This window comes from Meriones unguiculatus, chromosome 1 (genome assembly GCF_030254825.1).
Source record: "Meriones unguiculatus strain TT.TT164.6M chromosome 1, Bangor_MerUng_6.1, whole genome shotgun sequence".
Taxonomy (NCBI): domain Eukaryota; kingdom Metazoa; phylum Chordata; class Mammalia; order Rodentia; family Muridae; genus Meriones; species Meriones unguiculatus.
This window is the reverse complement of record NC_083349.1, coordinates 98,635,146-98,654,339: the sequence shown is the minus strand read 5'-3', so window position 1 is coordinate 98,654,339 and position 19,194 is coordinate 98,635,146. Positions and strand designations below refer to the sequence as shown.

The 19,194-nt window shown below is 39.4% G+C and overlaps 1 protein-coding gene across 4 annotated transcripts in view; it reads right to left on the bottom strand.

The window, feature by feature from the left end:
• Map4k3 (mitogen-activated protein kinase kinase kinase kinase 3) overlaps window positions 1-19,194 on the bottom strand; it is a 143,164-nt gene that overhangs the window by 50,154 nt on the left and 73,816 nt on the right. For all 4 annotated transcript variants that reach the window (XM_060363879.1, XM_060363882.1, XM_060363884.1 and 1 more), the window contains exons 4-12: window positions 18,388-18,452; window positions 13,018-13,073; window positions 12,343-12,390; window positions 9,641-9,683; window positions 7,919-7,991; window positions 2,808-2,939; window positions 2,598-2,660; window positions 2,431-2,512; window positions 2,237-2,347 (exon numbers count right to left, since the gene is read on the bottom strand). In XM_060363879.1, coding sequence (XP_060219862.1) covers window positions 2,237-2,347; window positions 2,431-2,512; window positions 2,598-2,660; window positions 2,808-2,939; window positions 7,919-7,991; window positions 9,641-9,683; window positions 12,343-12,390; window positions 13,018-13,073; window positions 18,388-18,452 — 673 coding nt within the window. The remainder of the gene's footprint in view (window positions 1-2,236; window positions 2,348-2,430; window positions 2,513-2,597; window positions 2,661-2,807; window positions 2,940-7,918; window positions 7,992-9,640; window positions 9,684-12,342; window positions 12,391-13,017; window positions 13,074-18,387; window positions 18,453-19,194) is intronic.

The following is a 19,194-nucleotide window of genomic DNA, read 5'->3' as shown; positions in this document are numbered from 1 at the left end:
GATTATTTTATATATATAAAATAACTATGAGAGTGCCCAGTGCATTGAGAGCGGTGCTACCTTTGTGCAGGTATTCCTGGCAGATATAATAAAGCAGAACGCCATGAAGAGTAAGACAGTAAGCAGTGTTTCTCCATGGTGTCTGCTTTAGCTCCTGCCTCCAGGTTCCTGTTCTGCTTTGGCTTCCTTCAGTGAGAGACCATGATTTTGACTGCAAGCCAAATAAACCCTCTCCTCCCAAGTTGGTTTTGGTCACTGTTTTGTCACAGCAATGGCACACTAGAACATGGGTAATCATAGTAACTATCCAAAAATAATTTAATTAATTAAAAAATAATTTAATTAATCTTTTAAACTTCCTTTAAAAGTTTATTCTAAATATCTTTATATCGTGTATGCTGTTATTTAACTAAAGGAAATCCATTATTCAAATACTTGGTCACAGGAACCCATCAAATGGAAGAATAAGCATTTATGGTTAGATGTTTTTTACTTTTAAATAATAATAATAATAATATTGTTGTATGTGTAGGCATGTGTGTTGTGTATATGATGTATGTTTGAATGCACATAGAGGATACAAGACAACTTCTGGGAGTCAGGGTTCTCTTTCCAAGGTGGGTTCTGAGGATGGAAGTCAGGTTGTCAGGCTTGAGAGGCAAGTGTTCTTATGCATGGGAGCATCTTGCTAGATTACTTATGTCTTCTTAATCAAACATAAGCTTGCTGTGACTGTAGTCATCGTACATGGATGTTACTCAAGGGTAAAGAATAGGCACTAAACTCAAGCATTTAGCTATGGGCGTGGAGTCTGATTTTTTTAAATGTCCCAGTGGGACTGGAGAGATGGCTCAGGGGTTAAAAGCATGGGCATGTGGTGCTTCCCGGGGACCCGCGTGCATTCCCAGCACCCACATCAGGTGGCTAACAACCACATGTAACTTCAGCTCCATGGGGACCTGACACCTCTGGCCTCTGTAGGCACTGACACGCACATGAACATATCCATGCAGACATGTACACATACACATAATTAAAAATAATATCAATAAAACTTAAAATGGTCTTGATGTTTTTAATCTTTGGTTCTTCCTTGCATCTCCTCCAGGCCATACTGTGCCCAACAATGTCAGTTTCTCTGTAGCACAGTCTGTGAATTCTCTCACAGGAATTGTCTCTGAGTTCTCTAGTAGACTGTTTCTGATTTCTCTAACAGAGGGTAGGTTTTATTTCTTACTCTCCAAACAGAGCTTTTAAAGATTAGGGAATGTATTTCATCCATAGGAGCTTCCCAATAATGCTCACTGGGCTATATATAAATTAACATTCAAAACTGAATATTTCCATAATCTAATAACTGTGCAACCAGCTTTCTCTGTGGCAGAAGGAAAAAGTGAACCTAAAGAAAATCTGCTGCAGCCTTTTCCACTAACAAACAGAGAAACACAAGCAAGTATTGATCAAATATCCTTCACACATAACTTTCATACCTCCAAACTCCTTTTTAGAGCTTATCAAAGCGAGTCTATTCATCAGTATGGTGAGCTAGATGATGCTGAATTGACAAAGGGTTCTACCGAGGACAATTTGCCCATCTACCTGACTGTGGTGTGGATTCTTGTTCTTTCAGGTCACCTCATCCTCTTGAGTGCCTTGCAATCAAACTGAAGGCAATAACAGAATTTTGGGGTACCACGTATACCGAGCTGAGCTCAGGCACACGGCTATATTATGCTAGGAATATGCTAACAGATACGGTTTCTACAAATACCAATGTTCCTGTCACGTTAGGGTAAATTTACTCTCTAACACACATTGGCTTGTTTTTATTTCCACAGTAGAGAATCACTGATTTAGCTGTTAACAAATCAACAGAACCTTAACCAACTCCCAGTATCTTACAAAGCCTGGTACAAGGGTTCTTTCAAGAAGACTAGAGATTATAGTGACATCATCTAGGTGCTTTTCATTTAAGGACTTAGCAACCTAGATGAACACTTTAAAGTAACTATAGTAATTTCATGTGGATTAAATGTGGTTTTGCCTTTTCCATCTTTGTCATCAAGTAGCCAGTAAGAAAAATCTAGCAAGTGACTTCCTAGGACAAGGAATTAGTCACCTACTCCAACCAATGGCTTGTTTAATCTAACATTGATTCATACACACACACACACACACACACACACACACACACACACACACACACGCATGCACTAGTTAGTAAAGCAATTCCTACCTCTGGGTCATCATCATCAAAATCATGGTACGTGGAGTGGTCCGGATTATTCACTTTATCCAGCAACTCTATTGCCAAAGACCTTGTCAGAGGTTGTGTGACAAAGGGATGCTATAAAACACATAAAATACTTTAGAAATTTGATTAAACATCTTATCTTGTGACAAAATGAATGTTTCAGGGTAAAATAATACCTGTAGTAGCTTTTCTGCATTGGGTCTTTTTTTTGGATTTTTGGTAAGTGCCATCTTCACGAAATGATGGAAACTATTTGACCTAAGAAAGGTTGAAAATTAAATGTCTATATTTTAATTCCTTTTTTGCTCATCTTGCTATAAAGTCAGCACATAAAGATGCTTACCACTTCAACTTATCCTTTAGCTTAGGAGGCTGGAAATTGCTTTTTGTCATTAGAAATAATGCCCTGAAAAACAAATAAAACATTGAACATTGCAACACTGAACATTGTAAAAACAGGAACACATTCCTATCTAATCCCAGCAAGGCTAATAAACTCACGACACAGTAACTATACATCAATCTGCACTGGGCTTAGGGTGGGCACACTAACCTCATTGGGTGAAGATCAAACATGGGTGGCTGGAGCTCGGCCAGCTCGATGGCAGTGATGCCCACTGCCCAGAGGTCACACAGCTGATTGTACCCTCCTTTCCTCTCAACAGCCGCGACTTCTGGAGCCATCCTGAAGGAAATAAGCCAGGACACAGAACCTCGTGTTTAGTGTGTTTTCCTGTACTTTCTTTACCAGAGGCACACGGACTTGCCAGTAGCTAAATTAAGTTCTAGTTAGTCCTTGACATCTGAAAATAGATACACCATATTTAAAAGTCCCACTTTTCCAGAATTCTTGTCTCATCTCAGCCTCCTTAGTGATTCCTTCATCAGTTAGCTAACTACAAAGTTCATGAAAATTTACCAGTATGACAGTAACCTGCCCCAAATTGTTTATGTTCTGATCTTTCTCTCTCTCTCTCTTTTAGAGACAGGGTTTCTTTGTGTAGTCCGGGCTGTCCTGGACTCACTTTGTATCCCAGGCTGGCCTTGAACTCACAGTGATCTGCCTGCCTCTGCCTCCCTGAGTGTTGGGCTCTTTTCTCCAAAATTCCATAACAAAATAATATTTGTAACAAATGGCCCTAAACTGTTTTATACAATGCTAACACCACTAACCTACAACTTCATATTGTGTTTATTTTACCATTCTTGGGGCTGTAAGAATTTTCACATTTAATATTTAATTTATATTTACTATAAATTTTTGAATGCTTTTAAAAGTTTATAATATAATAATGAATAAGTTATCAAAATGAGTGACTCCTTTTCAAAATGTTTTATTCAGGGAGAACCCAAATTCAGTAACTTTTTAAAATGCCTTTTAACTTTGTTACTGTTCTCATCTAATTGTACTTTGACTTGTTTAAATGATTAATTTTCAAATTACACAAACTTTGAAATCCCAAACCACACTTTTGAAAACAACTGAGAAAACATGAACTTCTTCCAGATCAAAGAGCACTGAGTGGGTGCCTTACAAACACTCCTTTGTTTTCCAGCAGAACTGAAGGATACCCAGGTCAGTTACAATAAAAAGTAAAAAACAGGCAACTTTCAAAACACTTGGTCTTAAATTTTGATCTAAAAATTTCACTCATGAAAATTCAAACCAAGATAAGAAAAGTAAGATTTAAAGTGTGCTAGGTCCTTAGTCACTGACATAGGGAAGGCCTGCGGGGCAGGCACTCAGTGGCTGAGCTCAGCAAGCACAGGCCCTACCTAGGGCCACGGTGCAGCTCTGCTCCTGCCGTTCACATGGGAGCCACGCATCTGGGGGCCAGTGTTTCAGGGTTGCCTGCTACTGCAAATACATAATTTAATGAAATATGATGAACACTCTTATTATAAAGGCAGAAATTAAAGGCCCAAAATTAAAGTGAATGCTTCAGAAAAACTTGTTAAGGACAACTTTATAAAGACAACCAGAAAGTCAAGCAAATAAGGTTAGAACATGGTGTGATTCCATATGCAGGACACATGAAGAAGGGGCAGAAGAGCTACAGAGACAGGTCAGAGGAATCTCTAGAGGTGAGGCATAGGTGCCAGGAAATGTTTCTTGATGGTGGAAGTCTGTTTTATCTTGATGCTTATCTTTCATGGAACTCTACGCTGAATAAAAGCAAGTGATCAACTCAAAGGAAAGGGCTTTGGCTCTTCACCAAAGGCTGCTGAGTAAGTGCAAACTTCACCATCACAAGTGAGATGAGATGCCCAAGGTGCGTTTACTATTGATTCTTCGTTTTCTTGCTTTAGGAAACTTTCCTGAGTAATTCCTAATCACTGTGTGAGACAGATTTTCTATTCTTAGATGAAGGTGGGAAAGGCACAGTATTAGGCAGAGACAAAGTGGAGGGAACAACCCTATCTAACTCACAGCTTCATGTGCTCCCAGGGATTTCCCACTCTAAGTGTTTAACGTCTGGAGCTGGAGGTAAAGATCAGTGCTCATCAGCAAAGACTAACTGAGTGTGTGTACAGAATCAGGGAGACTCCAAAGATGTGTGTGCTCTCCCGGATGCTTAAGACAAAGTGGGGAGAGAGTACCTGGAAAGAAAAATGGATTCTCTTCAAATCCTTGCTCTTCTCTGAAAGCAAAGCAGAGCCAGAAAAGCAGACTAAGGAGAAACACAACACATACCTTTTGAAGTCCTAGGAGACATACCTTATTTGGAACCACAGAGAGACGACAGGGAATAGAACTAACACAGCATGGAGATGGGCACCCAAGGATACAGAGGTTGAGAACTCACAGCTGGCTAGCCTCAAAGACTGAACCCACATACTGTAGAGTTTCAAGGTAACAAAAGTCAGGTTGAGGCTGGCTGAGGACAGGAACAGCACAACCTGTCAATAGTTAACTCCCAGATTCCTACCCTTATCCCCTGAGCCCCAGCAATGACTCCTTCCTTGTTTGGACAGGATGAGGACCAGTAGAAATAGGACAGGCTTTACTCAGAAATTAAGTAGATCTGTGAGCAGAATACTGAGTTCCTAGTGCCCTTTACCTGCTCACTTTGGGAGCACTAACCACCAGGCCAAATAGTCTTTACTACACACTGAGATGTGAGTCACGTTTGCTTTCGCAGTCTGAGACAGGTTCAATTTGCTCCAGGGTGTCCTCAGTCTCTTGGGCTCCAATGAGTCTCCTGCTTCAGACTCCCCAAAACTGGAAGTAGAGGCAGTTCTAGAACCAGCTTGTAGCATTTTTCTCTTTGGCATTAACTAACATGAAATGGTTTTTAAACTTTTGAGGGACATCTCCATCATGAAAAGTATGAATCTTTTAAAAAGCTGAGGAATTCCTGCAGAAATCTGAAGACTGTTTTTGACCCCTTGTAACACTGGCAGGCCTACAACTTGCTATGTAGACAGACCATCAGGCTAACCTTGAATTCAGAGACTGTCCCACATTTTGAACTTAAGATTTTTTTTTTTTAAGTGGGAGAAATGGGACGGAGTGGTGCATGCCTTTTATGACAGCACTTGGAGGCAGAGGCCAGCCTGGTGTACACAGTAAGTTCCAGGGCTACATGGTGAAAACCTGTCTAGAAGAAAAACAGAAAACAAAACAAAAGAAAACCCCCCAAATAAATAAATAAAGTGGGAGAAAGTGAGAAAACTAGTGGGTTGATTCAAGTGCCCCAGACATAACTAATAACTCCCAGAGAAAGCAGGAGGAAATACAGCACAGAAAAGACCAAGCCAGTACTAATGGAGTAATTCCCAGGAGGACCATCTATAATGTGAAGGACATTCATCTGTGAAGTAAAATCCAAATGACAAGTATGAATGAAAGTATGAAGTTAAAAATACCAGGACTCATCATGGAATATCAAAATATATGGCATCACCATGTGGGGAAGCAGGGGTTAAAGAAACATGATGGCTTCCCATGGGATTATAGAAAAGCCACACATACAATGCCTCAAAATTCTAACCTAGTGCTCTACACCCAATCAAATGTGAAGCCAGAAATATGAAGTCCTGAAGCTTTTACACCCTTTACACTTTTTACCACAAACATACTAAGACAGATTTCAAAAAAGGTAAAAGAGGAAGTCTTAGAATGCAAAAAAGGAGCTCCCAGAGCAATGATCTGTTAAAGAGCTACACCTGAGCATACACAGACCAGCATGAAAGGGGAGAGAAGACTCCAGAAAGGATTATACCAGGAAGCAAAACGGGGATGTAGCTCAACTCTAAAGTGCTGGCCTGGCATACAGTTAAGTTCCTGCAAATGGACACACACACACAAAGGACTAACAGCTTGACAGGTTTTATAGGTACAGAAAATCATACAGACACATCTTACAGAACTGGGCAATGTGAGAAGGAATGGGATGTCTTACAGAAGATTAAGAGAAGATTTAAGCAAATAAAAAACAAAAAGATTCAGGAAAACAGTGAAGAGTAATGGCAGACTATTAACTGATTCAGCAAGAACACTGTAAGACAAAGACAACTGGAAGACAAATGAACAAGCTGAAACCTTCATCTATTACTACAAAGTCTACAAATAATGGCTAGTGCTAGATACAACAAAAGACAGAGCTGTAAGGGCTTTTTTTTTTTTTTTAATAAAAGCCATTTTAGCACTAGTTGACATTTTAAAATTTGTATTTGATAAAGAGTCAAATCAAGAGCTGGGTGTGGTGGCACATGCCTTTAATCCCAGAGGCAGAGGCAGGCAGATATCTGGTCTACATAAGTTCCAGGATAGCCAGGGCTGTTATACAGAGAAACCTTTTTTCAAAAAAACGAGAGAGAAAAAGAGAGGAAAGAGACAGACAGACAAAGAGATCAATATAAAAAACAACATTTGTCATGCTCCCAGCTTGAAAAACATAGTAGTCCAGCTGTGACCTGAGGTGGGACTAGAGATGTCTGGGAGTGACGGAAGCATCACGGCCGAAGGCACGGCAAGCAAGTCTATGCAGTGTTAAAAACCAAAGCAGCACTGTTCCTGCCTACCACTGCTGTCAGTGCTCAGTGAAGCCACACAGCACACAGTTCAGTGGCCAAAACGAAGGAGTAAATAATGAATGATGTAAAGACGATCTAGGAGACAGGTGTGGCCAGAAAGGAAGATGTGTAGACGGCATTACAAGAAAGAAGGTGAAGAACTGAACGGTGTCCTGGCATGTAAGATTCCAAATGCCCAGAAACCTGCATTTCATCACAGTCAACCAGAACTGAAAACAGGTTTGGGGAGACAGCTCAAGGGTGGACTGTGTACTTACCATATTTGAGGCCCTATGTTCAATTCCCAGCTACACCAAAACCAGCAAAGTGTTGAAAATTGTGAAAAATGTAATAATTAGAATACGGAGGCAGAAAAAAAGGATAGACATAAAAACATCTATTAAAATCTGTGCTAAGCATTGCAAACCTAACAAGAGTTTGAAACTTTATATGCTTTCCTGCTTTATGAAAACCAGTATGTAGGATATTTTTTTGAGCAAGTAATCCCTAAGAATATGTGCCTAAATCACTAAACTTGCTGATTACCTTCATTTAATCTGTTTTAGGCCATTTTTTTAAAGGAAACTCTGTATCCAATAATGACAGGACAATAAAAAAAATTTAAACAAATTGAAATAAAATTACCAATATGGGGTACCAATGAAGGACTTCCGTTTGGCAATTGTAGCTGTTATCTGTGCAGAAACTCCAAAATCAGCTATTAAAAAAAAATGAGAGAAAAAAACATTTAAGGTAATACCTACAGTGACTTTCAATAACCATTTTCATCAATTTCACAGGAATGAAACAATCTTAAACATGTTAACACTTTTTAACTTGGATGAGCTGTTAAAATACCATGAAGTAGTACATAGCACAACCAAATGGATTCCCATGTAATAAACATGAATCAAATAACAAAGGTTAAAATCAAATAATTTTGATAGGAAATAAAGTGCTCAGGAGAACTGAAGCTGACACGTAGAGATATTATCATGTCTAGTTTCTAGGAGCCTTACTAGAAAGGCCCTTTGAGTAGCCGTAAGTTCTTTTCACTCTCTGCCAGATGCAGGAATGACATTTGCAGATGAAGACGCCCACTGGTAACTATCTAGCCTGAACAGACACCGAAACACAACATTACGCAGAGCCTTACATCCACAGCAGTCTGCAGCGGAAGCCAACGCTGACCACTAACGGAGACTTACTATCCTTAAGTCTGCTCAGCCGTCACACTTTCTAGTGTGCCTGACGATTCTAAATCCATCCTGAGGGTATGGAAGGTATGGAACATGGCAGTAAAGTCAGCTGCTCATAGAAACTGCTCAATAAGAAGACACGAAGGGCACAGGCTGGAGCAGAAAAGGGCGAATCCTTTCTGCTTTTCCCTTACTGACAGGCTGTTAGGGAAATTATCTTATTAATTACTAGATAAATATTTTCAATCTGAAGAAGTCCTATATGAAGATGTAGTTCAGAGCAGTTGTGTTTGTCGTTTATACTACGTAGCTGGGACAAACCCAGTGCCTTGTTCATTCTGGGCAAGGATGCCCCAGCTACCATCCTGAGCCCTATTATCGTTTTTATTTTTAAAAAATGCCTATTTTGAAATTTCATTTGTCCTAAATAGTTCAAAATAACTATTCCACAGTTGTTATTATGTTCTTGTAACCAGTTAATAAAGTTACTATGCTGAACACTTTTCCTGTTTTAAACTCATACTAATTCATTGGTTTTTAACTTTATTTTAATCATACCTTATAAGTTACTGTTTGAAGTAAAGCAACACTTAGCATCTAAATTATATTCTTTTTTTTTTTTTTTTTTTTGCCCCCAGAGCTGAGGACCGAAACCAGGGCCTTGCAATTGCTAGGCAAGCACTCTACCACTGAGCTAAATCCCCAACCCCTAAAGTATATTCTTATATAAATAATAGTGTGTTTGTTTTTCAAAGTTGGATAAATGATGTAAGATTTTTGGAGTTACTGGATTGTTACTTTTTTTTTTTTTTTTTGTCCTCATTTCTGGTTACAATATTATGAAGATTCCCTACTAGAAGCCCAACCCCTAGGTTTAGAGGTAAAAGAGTTATCTAGTGAGTATTATTTCATGGTATCTTTGCAAAAAAAAAAAAAAAAAATCTGCTTCTTGTAAAGGACAAACTTTACCCTTGCTTAGGGGAAGGGAAATCAGACAGAGAGAGACTGGTCCTATAATGAGATCACCATTGAAAAAGTAAAGAAGCTGTCCCTGGGAATGATCTAGGATCTGGGACTTATAGTCCTGAAAAACAAACAAAAACCCAAACCAAATCCAGCTACATTTTAGAAAAGCTTTGTGCATGCAATAGAATTCTGATTTACTTACCTAATTTCACATGGCCGTTATCCGTTAATAGAATGTTAGCGCCCTTCAAAGTGAGAACATTTAGTTGAGTGGGAAGCAGACATTTATTAGGTGAAACACATAACAGGTTAACTACACAAATAACCACAGCCTTACACCTAGAAATGCTTAAATTTGAAATGTGTTCAATTAAAATGTTACATAATTATAGGAAAAAATGATGTCCACTTTGTAGGTAATTTCATGAGGTTTACATAATGTGCCCCTTAAAAGGGGCTCCTTGCTAACACGCTATGAATGCTAACACAGAGGAGACATACTTTCACCTAAACGCTACTTCCTGGCTGATCACACGCAACTGCTACACTAAAATGCTATTTTAACCTAGCATTTCAATTGCTCTGATTGTGCTTTAGACATGATTGCTATATTCTCCATCCTTGTTCTTGGAACCCTCTACTCTAACCAGCCAGGGAATGAAACAGCAGAACCATAGAAGGGGACGTGGGGAGGAGGGTTCTAAATACCTGGAACGTCATCCATGAAATGGAGCTATACCCACTTACGATACCACTGAGCTATGGGATAGTGGAACAAGGAAGAAAACGCTACGGGGTCTCATGGGGTTTTTAATGAATGCTCCTCTGCTCATCTAGACTTCTGCCAGTCTTTGATATGTTCTGTCCCTATTGTCAGGCTAATTTTCCTAAGTTACAACTTCTATCATTCCACATACACAACACAGCTTTTGACCCATCTGCCCTTCCCTCCATCCATCCCTTGCGCTCTCTGAAAGACCACTGACTGCCAGCCAGGTACTTTAGTTCTGGTGTACACATATGAGCAAGTGCCGGTGTTTGTGTATGTAGATGGGAAAGAAGATAAATGATATCTCTGGACCAACAAAAGATTCAAAGTCAGGCAAGAACAATCTCTGAAGACAAAGCATGGAAAGGCAGTCCTCTGAAAGCTTATGATATTTAAGCAGAGTCTCAATGAAGTAAGGATAGATAGCTACACCTAAATCTGGAACAAGAATATTCTAGGAAGAAGGATCATTAAACACAAAGAAAGACCTAGAACCAGAATGAGCTTCAAATATTCCAAGAACAGAAAATTTAGTGTGGCTGAGATAACTGAGTAAAACAGAGAGGAATGGAGTATGAGGCAAGCCCCGAGAGATGCATGCAGGGCCTGGATCATGCATAACCTTGCTGGCCATGGTCCAAGCACCCCCATTTCTCAGTTGGTACCATGGGAAATCAACGGTGCCAACAAGCAGGGGAGCAGCACAATCTGACTGCAAAAGGCCATTCTATTAGTCACATATAAAGGTGACTACAGACCCACTCTCGAAAGGAAGTAATGCAACCAGCAATACAGGTGAGAGAGACTATGACGAGACTTGGACAAGGGCTGAGGCTGTGGGGACGGTCGGAATTTACCCGAACTAAAGCCTGACACATGAGTCAGAGTACAAGGGAGTACAGAATTACCAGGCCAAGCTTATCACCTATGAAACCCATATACTTTCTGTTCCTCCATAATATAATATAAATAATATATTCTCCATAATGGCCTTATGCTTTGCTTTGAATTTCTGTTTGTAGTATTATTTCACTTGGAGAACATGGCATTCTTCACTTCTGACAAAAACCTACCAGCCCTTCTTGTCGTCTGAGGACAATGACATGGACTCTTCCTTAGTACTGACCTCCACAGAAGCTCATTTACCTTTAAGACAAAGCTCTTTGTTCATGTCTTTTAAGTGGCTTATGGAAAATACCCAGAGTAGGAATTCATAAATTCACTTATATTCCAGGAAACACTAGAATGTGTGTGTGGGTATACGGGTGTTTTCTGAGGACAGAGTCCAGGGCTTTCATCAGGGATCAGGAAAGCAACATGAATCACCTTTCTCCACAAAAGGTTAAGAAGTTTTATACTACAAAGACTTGAGAAAAAAACAAAACAAAACAAGAGAATGGTATAAGGAAGTAAACAAAGAAAGAACCATTCTGACTGAAGATCAAGTATCTATAGAAACAGCATCCTTACTGAGTTAATCCCAGCTTGTCCAGAGTGCTGCTCTTCTCCAAAAGCCACAGAGAAGACCACAGACTGTCGGGGCCCCATTCACCTGCACTGATAGATTACCAACTATATCTTACATAAGATACATTTTCCTAAGAGTGACAAACTTAGTTGATAATGCAGTAAACACAATTTACTGTGATTTTCTGGAAGCTATGGAGCAAATTTATATCATATAAACAAACAGTTACATATGCATTACTCCAGCCAGGTGTGGTAGTGCTTGCCTATTATAATTCCAGCAAAGACAAAAGGAACAGAAATTCAAAAACATCCTCAGCTACATAGTGAGTCCGCAGACAGTCTGATCTATTTGACATGATGTCTCAAAATAACTCCAAACCACAACCAAATGAGCAAACTCCAACCTAGCCCACTCAATCTCACACTTTACAGAGGCAGACTTTATTGTATGTGTTCCTGCCTTCACAATGCTACTCTAAAATGTAATGATAGACAACATTTATCACTGATCACTCATGTTTATTACTATAGTATATTTCAAGTAGCAAGCTTATTATCAAGTAGAATAATCAAAAGAATTCTGCACAGTGATTGGATTAAACTATTTAAAAATCAAAAACAAGTTATTTAAGAGTGAAAAACAGGTCAAATAATATAATGAATACCTTTATATCTCTGTGCATTTTTCCTTTACTGTGAAGATAATACAATCCCTAGAGTTTCAAAAAAATAGAAAAATAAACAAAATTTACCACATAGCATAACTGAGCAGTAGTCACTATTTTATTTACTCTTTATAGAAAACCAAGTAGCAAGTATCAGCTTATTATAATAAAGTATTATAGAAGACAATATAGTCAAGAAGAGAAAGATAAAGCTCATACAGAACCAGTGATTTTTCTAAAATAACATTTAGTAAACTCTGCAAATCGTTTGAATTTTTAAAGTTTATGTCCCACTAGAATCAGAATGAATTTTAATTCCTCTGAAATTACTGAACTGTAAAGCCTTTCTTTGTTATCAAGCAAATATACAGATCCACAGTGCTTGAATTCTAGGTTATATTATAATCTTTAGGCTTTGCAGTATTAATTGTAAATACAGCTTACATTTATAACAATATATAAATGTATTAAGGGCCAGAAATAGTTTGGTATATAGAGCACTTGTCTACCATGTATGAGGCCTAGGTTCAACCCCCAGCACCACAAAAACAAAACAACATAAAAAAAATTGTATTAAAAGTCTTCAAGAGTTTTTCAAACTAGATTATCTTGTCCATTAACAGCAATACACAGTAAGTTAACATTTAGTAATTTAGTACTTTAAATTTGACTTGCCTGTAGTGTTTCTCTGCTAACATATGCAATCTGCAGTTCTGAGAGGGGTCCAGTTACTGTAAGAGAAGAAAAAAAGCAAGATTAAGCAACACATTTTCCAGTAAGTGACCAAGTTTATAAATCCAGTAAGAACAGACTCAATATACCTAAACAATTCCACTAAACCCAATGCCAAAAAGGCAGACCTTTAATTTTGATTCCTTTTAAGTTCAACATGTTCATTTTTGTATCCCCAGTGTTTAAAACAGTGCCTGGCACAGAAAAGCCAGGTATTTATAAACAACTGAATGGCTAACATTGATTACATTTTTATTTTACTCATTGCTGATCCAATATTCACAGATGTTAAGAGAATGGCCAAGTGGCTTACCTAGCTCTCATTACCTTCTTTATTGATGAGTAACATACATCACAGCTGGCTTTAAATCAAACTTTTTTTCCTAAAAACATTACTATTCAAGTTATAAAAGGTAATGTTCACCATGAAAATTCTAATCAATACAGAAGTTAAAAAAGCAAAGGTCTCTTCTTTATCCATACTCAATAATATAAAAAACTGATTGGCCTGCTCTTTGATCACCTCCCCCTGAGGGAGGGCAGCCTTACCAGGCCACCGAGGAAGACAATGCAGCTACTCCTGATGAGACCTAACAGACTAGGATCAGAAGGAAGGAAAAGAAGACCTCCCTATCAGTGGACTGGGGGAGGGGCATGCGGGAAGAAGGGGGAGGAAAGGAAGGATTGGGAGGGGTGGAGGGAGGGAGCTACAGGGGGGATACAAAGTGAATAAAGTGTAATTAATAAAAAAAATTTTTTTAAAGGCTTGGTTATAAAACTTGATTTTATACAGGCATTTTATATAATACATGATCTTCAATTTATAATGGGAAATGTTCTGGATAAACCCATTTTAGGTTGACAAAAGTTTAGGTGAAAAAATGAGTTTCGTATGTCACAAATGACCTATAAGCAGCCCTGGACACATGAAGCAGGGCCTTGTTGCTCAGTGGAGTGTGCAGCTTGCTAGCACTGACTGACATAAGCAAGAATACAGGTGCTCCTACCCTACATTGATATAGAAACGGAGCCTCGTAAAAGGTTACATTCAAAATTTGGCATACGGTTTATACTGAGTGTATGCGCCCTTCATGCCACTGCTTAGGTCAAAAGCCTGTAAACTGAACATTTAGGTTTACATGTACTACACATGCAAATGAGCAAAAGCAAACTCAGCACACACGATTCTGAAACCTGCCCTTTCACTACCACAGACATTTTCCTACAGCAATATACAGGCCTTAATTTTTATCATAGTTGTAATGTAAATTGCACTGAATAATCATCATGTGCCATTTAAGATTGTGGAAAGAAGAGGAGGCCCTCTCAGTCTCCCCCAGAAGCTCCTGTCCTGGGTTGGGCTGGCCCCACCTCTGTAATGGGGAGACAGAAAACCAGCAAAAGCAAAGGGTGTTAAATACACAGCACCCTTGACAAGAGCCTCTTCAACAGAGGCCAGTGCTGTTCATCTCCCACATACAAATGTCCCTGGAAGGAAAGCTGCAAACCCTCCATGGAGAGAAAGGTCAACTAGGAATTCCAGCTGACTGCAACCTCCCTAAGTCAATTTCTGCTGGGTTTTTGTTGGTGCTGCCTTTGTTTGCTCTGTCATCAGGCTACCCCAGGCATTTCTGTTGGATGCTGTAAAGTCATGAATTGATGTTATACAATCTATCTAGAGCTTCTATTTATCTGCTACTTGCTACCTGTTCTTTTTCTTTTGCTGATTAACACCTCCAGCAAAGTGGCTGGATACAAAATTAACTAAAAAAGATCAGTAGCCTTCCTGTATACAAAAGACAAAAGGGCCGAGAAAGAAATTAGGGAAAAAACACCCTTCACAATAGCCACAAAGGACATAAAGTACCTTGGTGTGAACTTAACCAAGCAAGTCAAAGACTTGTATGAAAAAAATTTCCAGTCTCTGAAGAAAGAATTAGAAGAAGATATCAGAAGATGGAAAGATCTCCCATGCTCATGGGTTGGCAGGATTAATATAGTAAAAATGGCCATCTTACCAAAAGCAATCTACAGATTCAATGCAATTCTCATCAAATTACCAACACAATTCTTTACAGACCTTGAAAGAAAAATTCTCACCTTCATATGGAACAACAAGAAAACCAGAATTGCTAAAACAATTCTCTACAGTAAAAGATCTTTAGGAGATATCTCCATCCCTGATCTCAAGCTGTACTATAGAGCAACAATACTAAAAACTGCATGGTACTGGCATAGAAACAGACTGGTGGATCAATGGAATCGAATAGAAGACCCTGACATAAATCTACACGCTTATGGACACCTGATTTTTGACAAAGATGCCAAATCCATTCAATGGAAAAAAGACAGCATCTTCAACAAATGGTGCTGGTCTAACTGGAAGTCTACGTGTAGAAAAATGCAAATAGATCCATACTTATCACCCTGCACAAAACTAAAGTCCAAGCGGATCAAAGACCTCAACATAAAACCAGACACACTAAACTGCTTAGAAGAAAAAGTGGGGAATACCCTTGAACTCATTGGCACAGGAGACAACTTCCTGAACAGAACACCAACAGCACAGACTCTAAGAGCAACAATCAATAAATGGGACCTCCTTTTCTGAGACTGACATTCAACCAAGGACCAGGTATGGATATAACTTAGAACCTCTGCTCAGTGGTAGCTCAGTAACCAATTGGTTTCCCATAGTAAGGGGAACAAGGACTATTTCTAACAGGAACTCAATGGCAGGCTCTTTGACCTCCCCACCCCCCAAGGGAGGAGCAGTCCTGTTAGGCCACAGAGGAGGACTTTGCAGCCAGTCCTGAAGATACCTGATAAAACAGGGTCAGACGAATGGGGAGGAGGCCCCCCCCCATCAGTGGACTTGGAAAGGGGCAGGGAGGAGATGAAGGAGGGAGGAAGGGGTTGGGAGGGAATGAGGGAGTGTGATACAGCTGGGATACAGAGTCAATAAAATGTAACTCATAAGAAAAAAATAAAATTAAAAAAAAATGGGACCTCATGAAACTGAAAAGCTTCTGTAAAGCAAAGGACACTGTCCTCGGAACAAAATGACAGCCTACAGATTGGGAAAGGATCTTCACCAACCCTATATCTGACAGAGGGCTAATATCCAGTATATATAAAGAACTAAAGAAGTTAAACAGCAAAAAATCAAGTAATCCAATTAAAAAATGGGGTACAGAGCTAAACAGAGAATTCTCTGCAGAGGAATATCGAATGGCAGAGAAACACTTAAAGAAATGCTCAACCTCATTGGCCATCAGGGAAATGCAAATCAAAACAACCCTGAGATTTCACCTTACACCCATCAGAATGGCTAAGATCAAAAACTCAAGAGACAACACATGCTGGAGAGGTTGTGGAGAAAGAAGAACCCTCCTCCACTGCCAGTGGGAATGTAAACTTGTACAACCACTCTGGAAAGCAATCTGGCACTTTCTCAGACAACTAGGAATAGTGCTTCCTCAAGATCCAGCCATACCACTCGTAGGCATAAATCCAAAGGATTCTCAAGTACACAATAAGGACATTTGCTCAACCATGTTTGTAGCAGCCTTATTTGTAATAGCCAGAAGCTGGAAACAGTCCAGATGCCCCTCAGTGGAGGAATGGATGCACAAATTGTGGTATATCTACACAATGGAATATTACTCAGCAATAAAAAACAAGGAAATCATGAAATTTGCAGGTAAATGGTAGGATCTGGAAAAGATCATCCTGAGTGAGCTATCCCAGAAGCAGAAAGATGCACACGGTATATACTCACTCATATAGACATATAATATATAGGATAAACCTACTAAAATCTGTACACCTAAAGAAACTAATCAAGAGGGAGGACTCCTGCTAAAATGCTCAATTCCTATCCAGAAAGGCAAAGAGGATGGGCATCAGAAGAAGGAGAAAAGAGGGAACAAGTCAGGAGCCTGACACAGAAGACCTCTGAAAAGCTCTGCCCTGCGGACTATCAAAGTAGATGCTGAGACTTATGGACAACCTTTGGGCAGAGTGCAGGGAATCTTAGGAAAGAAGTAGGAAACAGTAAGATCTAGAGAGGACAGGAACTCCATAAGGAGAGCAACAGAACCAAAAAATCTGAGCACAGGGGTCTTTCCTGAGACTGCTATTCCAACCAAGGAGTGTGCATGGAGATAACCTAAGACCCCTGCACAGATGTAGCCCATGGCAGTTCAGTATCCAAGTGGGTTCCATTGTAATAGGAACAGGGACTGTCTCTGACATGAACTGATTGGCCTGCTCTTTAATTTCCTCCCCCTGAGGGGGAAGCAGCATTACCAGGCCACAGAAGAAGACAATGCAGCCACTCCTGATGAGACCTAATTGACTAGGATCAGAAGGAAGGAAAAGAAGTCCTCCCTTATCAGTGGACTTGGGGAGGGGCATGCATGCAGAGGGTGGAGGAAGGGAGGTATTGGGATGGGAGGAGGGAGAGAACCACGGGGGGGGGGGGGGAGTACAAAGTGAATGAAGTGTAATTAATAAAAAAAAAAGAAAATAGTAAAGTCCATTTATAAGTCTTCTGTATTATACCACTGACTCTCAACAAAAACAGTCTTAATCATTTTCTAATTGCCTAGATTTTTGCACTAAGAGACTGAACAAACATTTAAGTACTGCTTCTTGAGTATCTGAGAGCAAAGCCAATGACTTTAGAATCACCATTCTTCTCTTACTGAGAGGAGACAGCACTTAACAGGCAACTTATAGGAGATAACAATCAGTTTCAGAGGTTTACTCCACTGTCATCATGGCAGAGAGCATGGTGCTGGAATAACAGCAGAGAGCTCATATCTGATTCACAAACTGCAGCCAGAGAAAGCTCACAGTCTGCCCGCAGGGACATACCTTCTCCAACAAGGCCATACCTCTTCCAACGTGGGTCACACCTCACACCCCCTAATCCTCCCCAAGCAGTTCCATTAACTGGGGCCAAGCAGTCAAACCCATGAGCCTAAGGGGGGCAATTCTCATTTAAACCATCGAACTCATGAAATTCTGTATCATGGTATTCTGTCATCAAGAACTTCGTATTTCTTTGAGGGCAGAGTTTATAAAGTCTTGAGCTAAGTACGAAGTTCCTTCAAAGTCAGCAAGTAATTCCAGACTGTACAGCTTTCTCTTGTATAAAGGAAATGCCCCTTTCATCTTTACATATCAAGCAATTAACAAATAGAAGTATAGCTTTCTTTTCTTACAACAAACAATACTGACATTTGGATACAACAGAGAGCAGACGAAGAAAGTCTGATTAGCATCTATAAGCAACTCTGGTCTCACCGTGATATATGTCCTGTAAAGAGCCACCTCCACAAAACTCCATGCAAATCCAAAGTTTATCCCGCCTGTGGAAAGAAAACAGTCATGCATTATGTCTTCGTGGTTAAAATGCTTTGCAACACTATCTTGCATGCTACAACACTGAAAAACTACACAAGTGCAACTTGTTATCTTTTTAAAAGCTAATTAATCCCTGAGCAAATGACTTATTTCATTGCTGCAATCCAACCCTAGGTTTTACTACTTAAGATACAACAGTTACAGAATATAAAACTGTCTTTAGGCACATTCAAATGAAGCTTCTCTTTAGTTAAAAACTTCCTGCCCATTTACCATTATTAGCACAGAAAATGTCAATCCACCTCAAACACATCACTTTGGTAGTATTCTTACCTAACAAATGTAAATGTTACCTTCAGAAGAAGATTCCAAAATAACATTTCCAGAGACTATAAGATCGATCACTGTTGTTTAGACAGCATTTCTCACTCATATTCTAAGTCAGTATAGTTATACAGTGATAGAAGAGATAGTTAGCAAAGATTTAAGTATCTTTTTTCTTTGGTTATTCCTTTATTCGATCATTTATTACTTTTTCCTCTTAAAACACACCAGGAACTGTATTGTTCTCTGGGACAGAAGTTGGATAGGAGTATCTGGACTTGGTAACTCTGTTCCATAGGTGAAAAATGTATGAATGAATAAAATAATAAACCAATTAGATCAGAGGCCAGGAAAATGCCACTGGCCCAAATCTAGTCTGCTGCCTGGTTTTGTATAGTACTGGAACAATAAATGATTAAATGG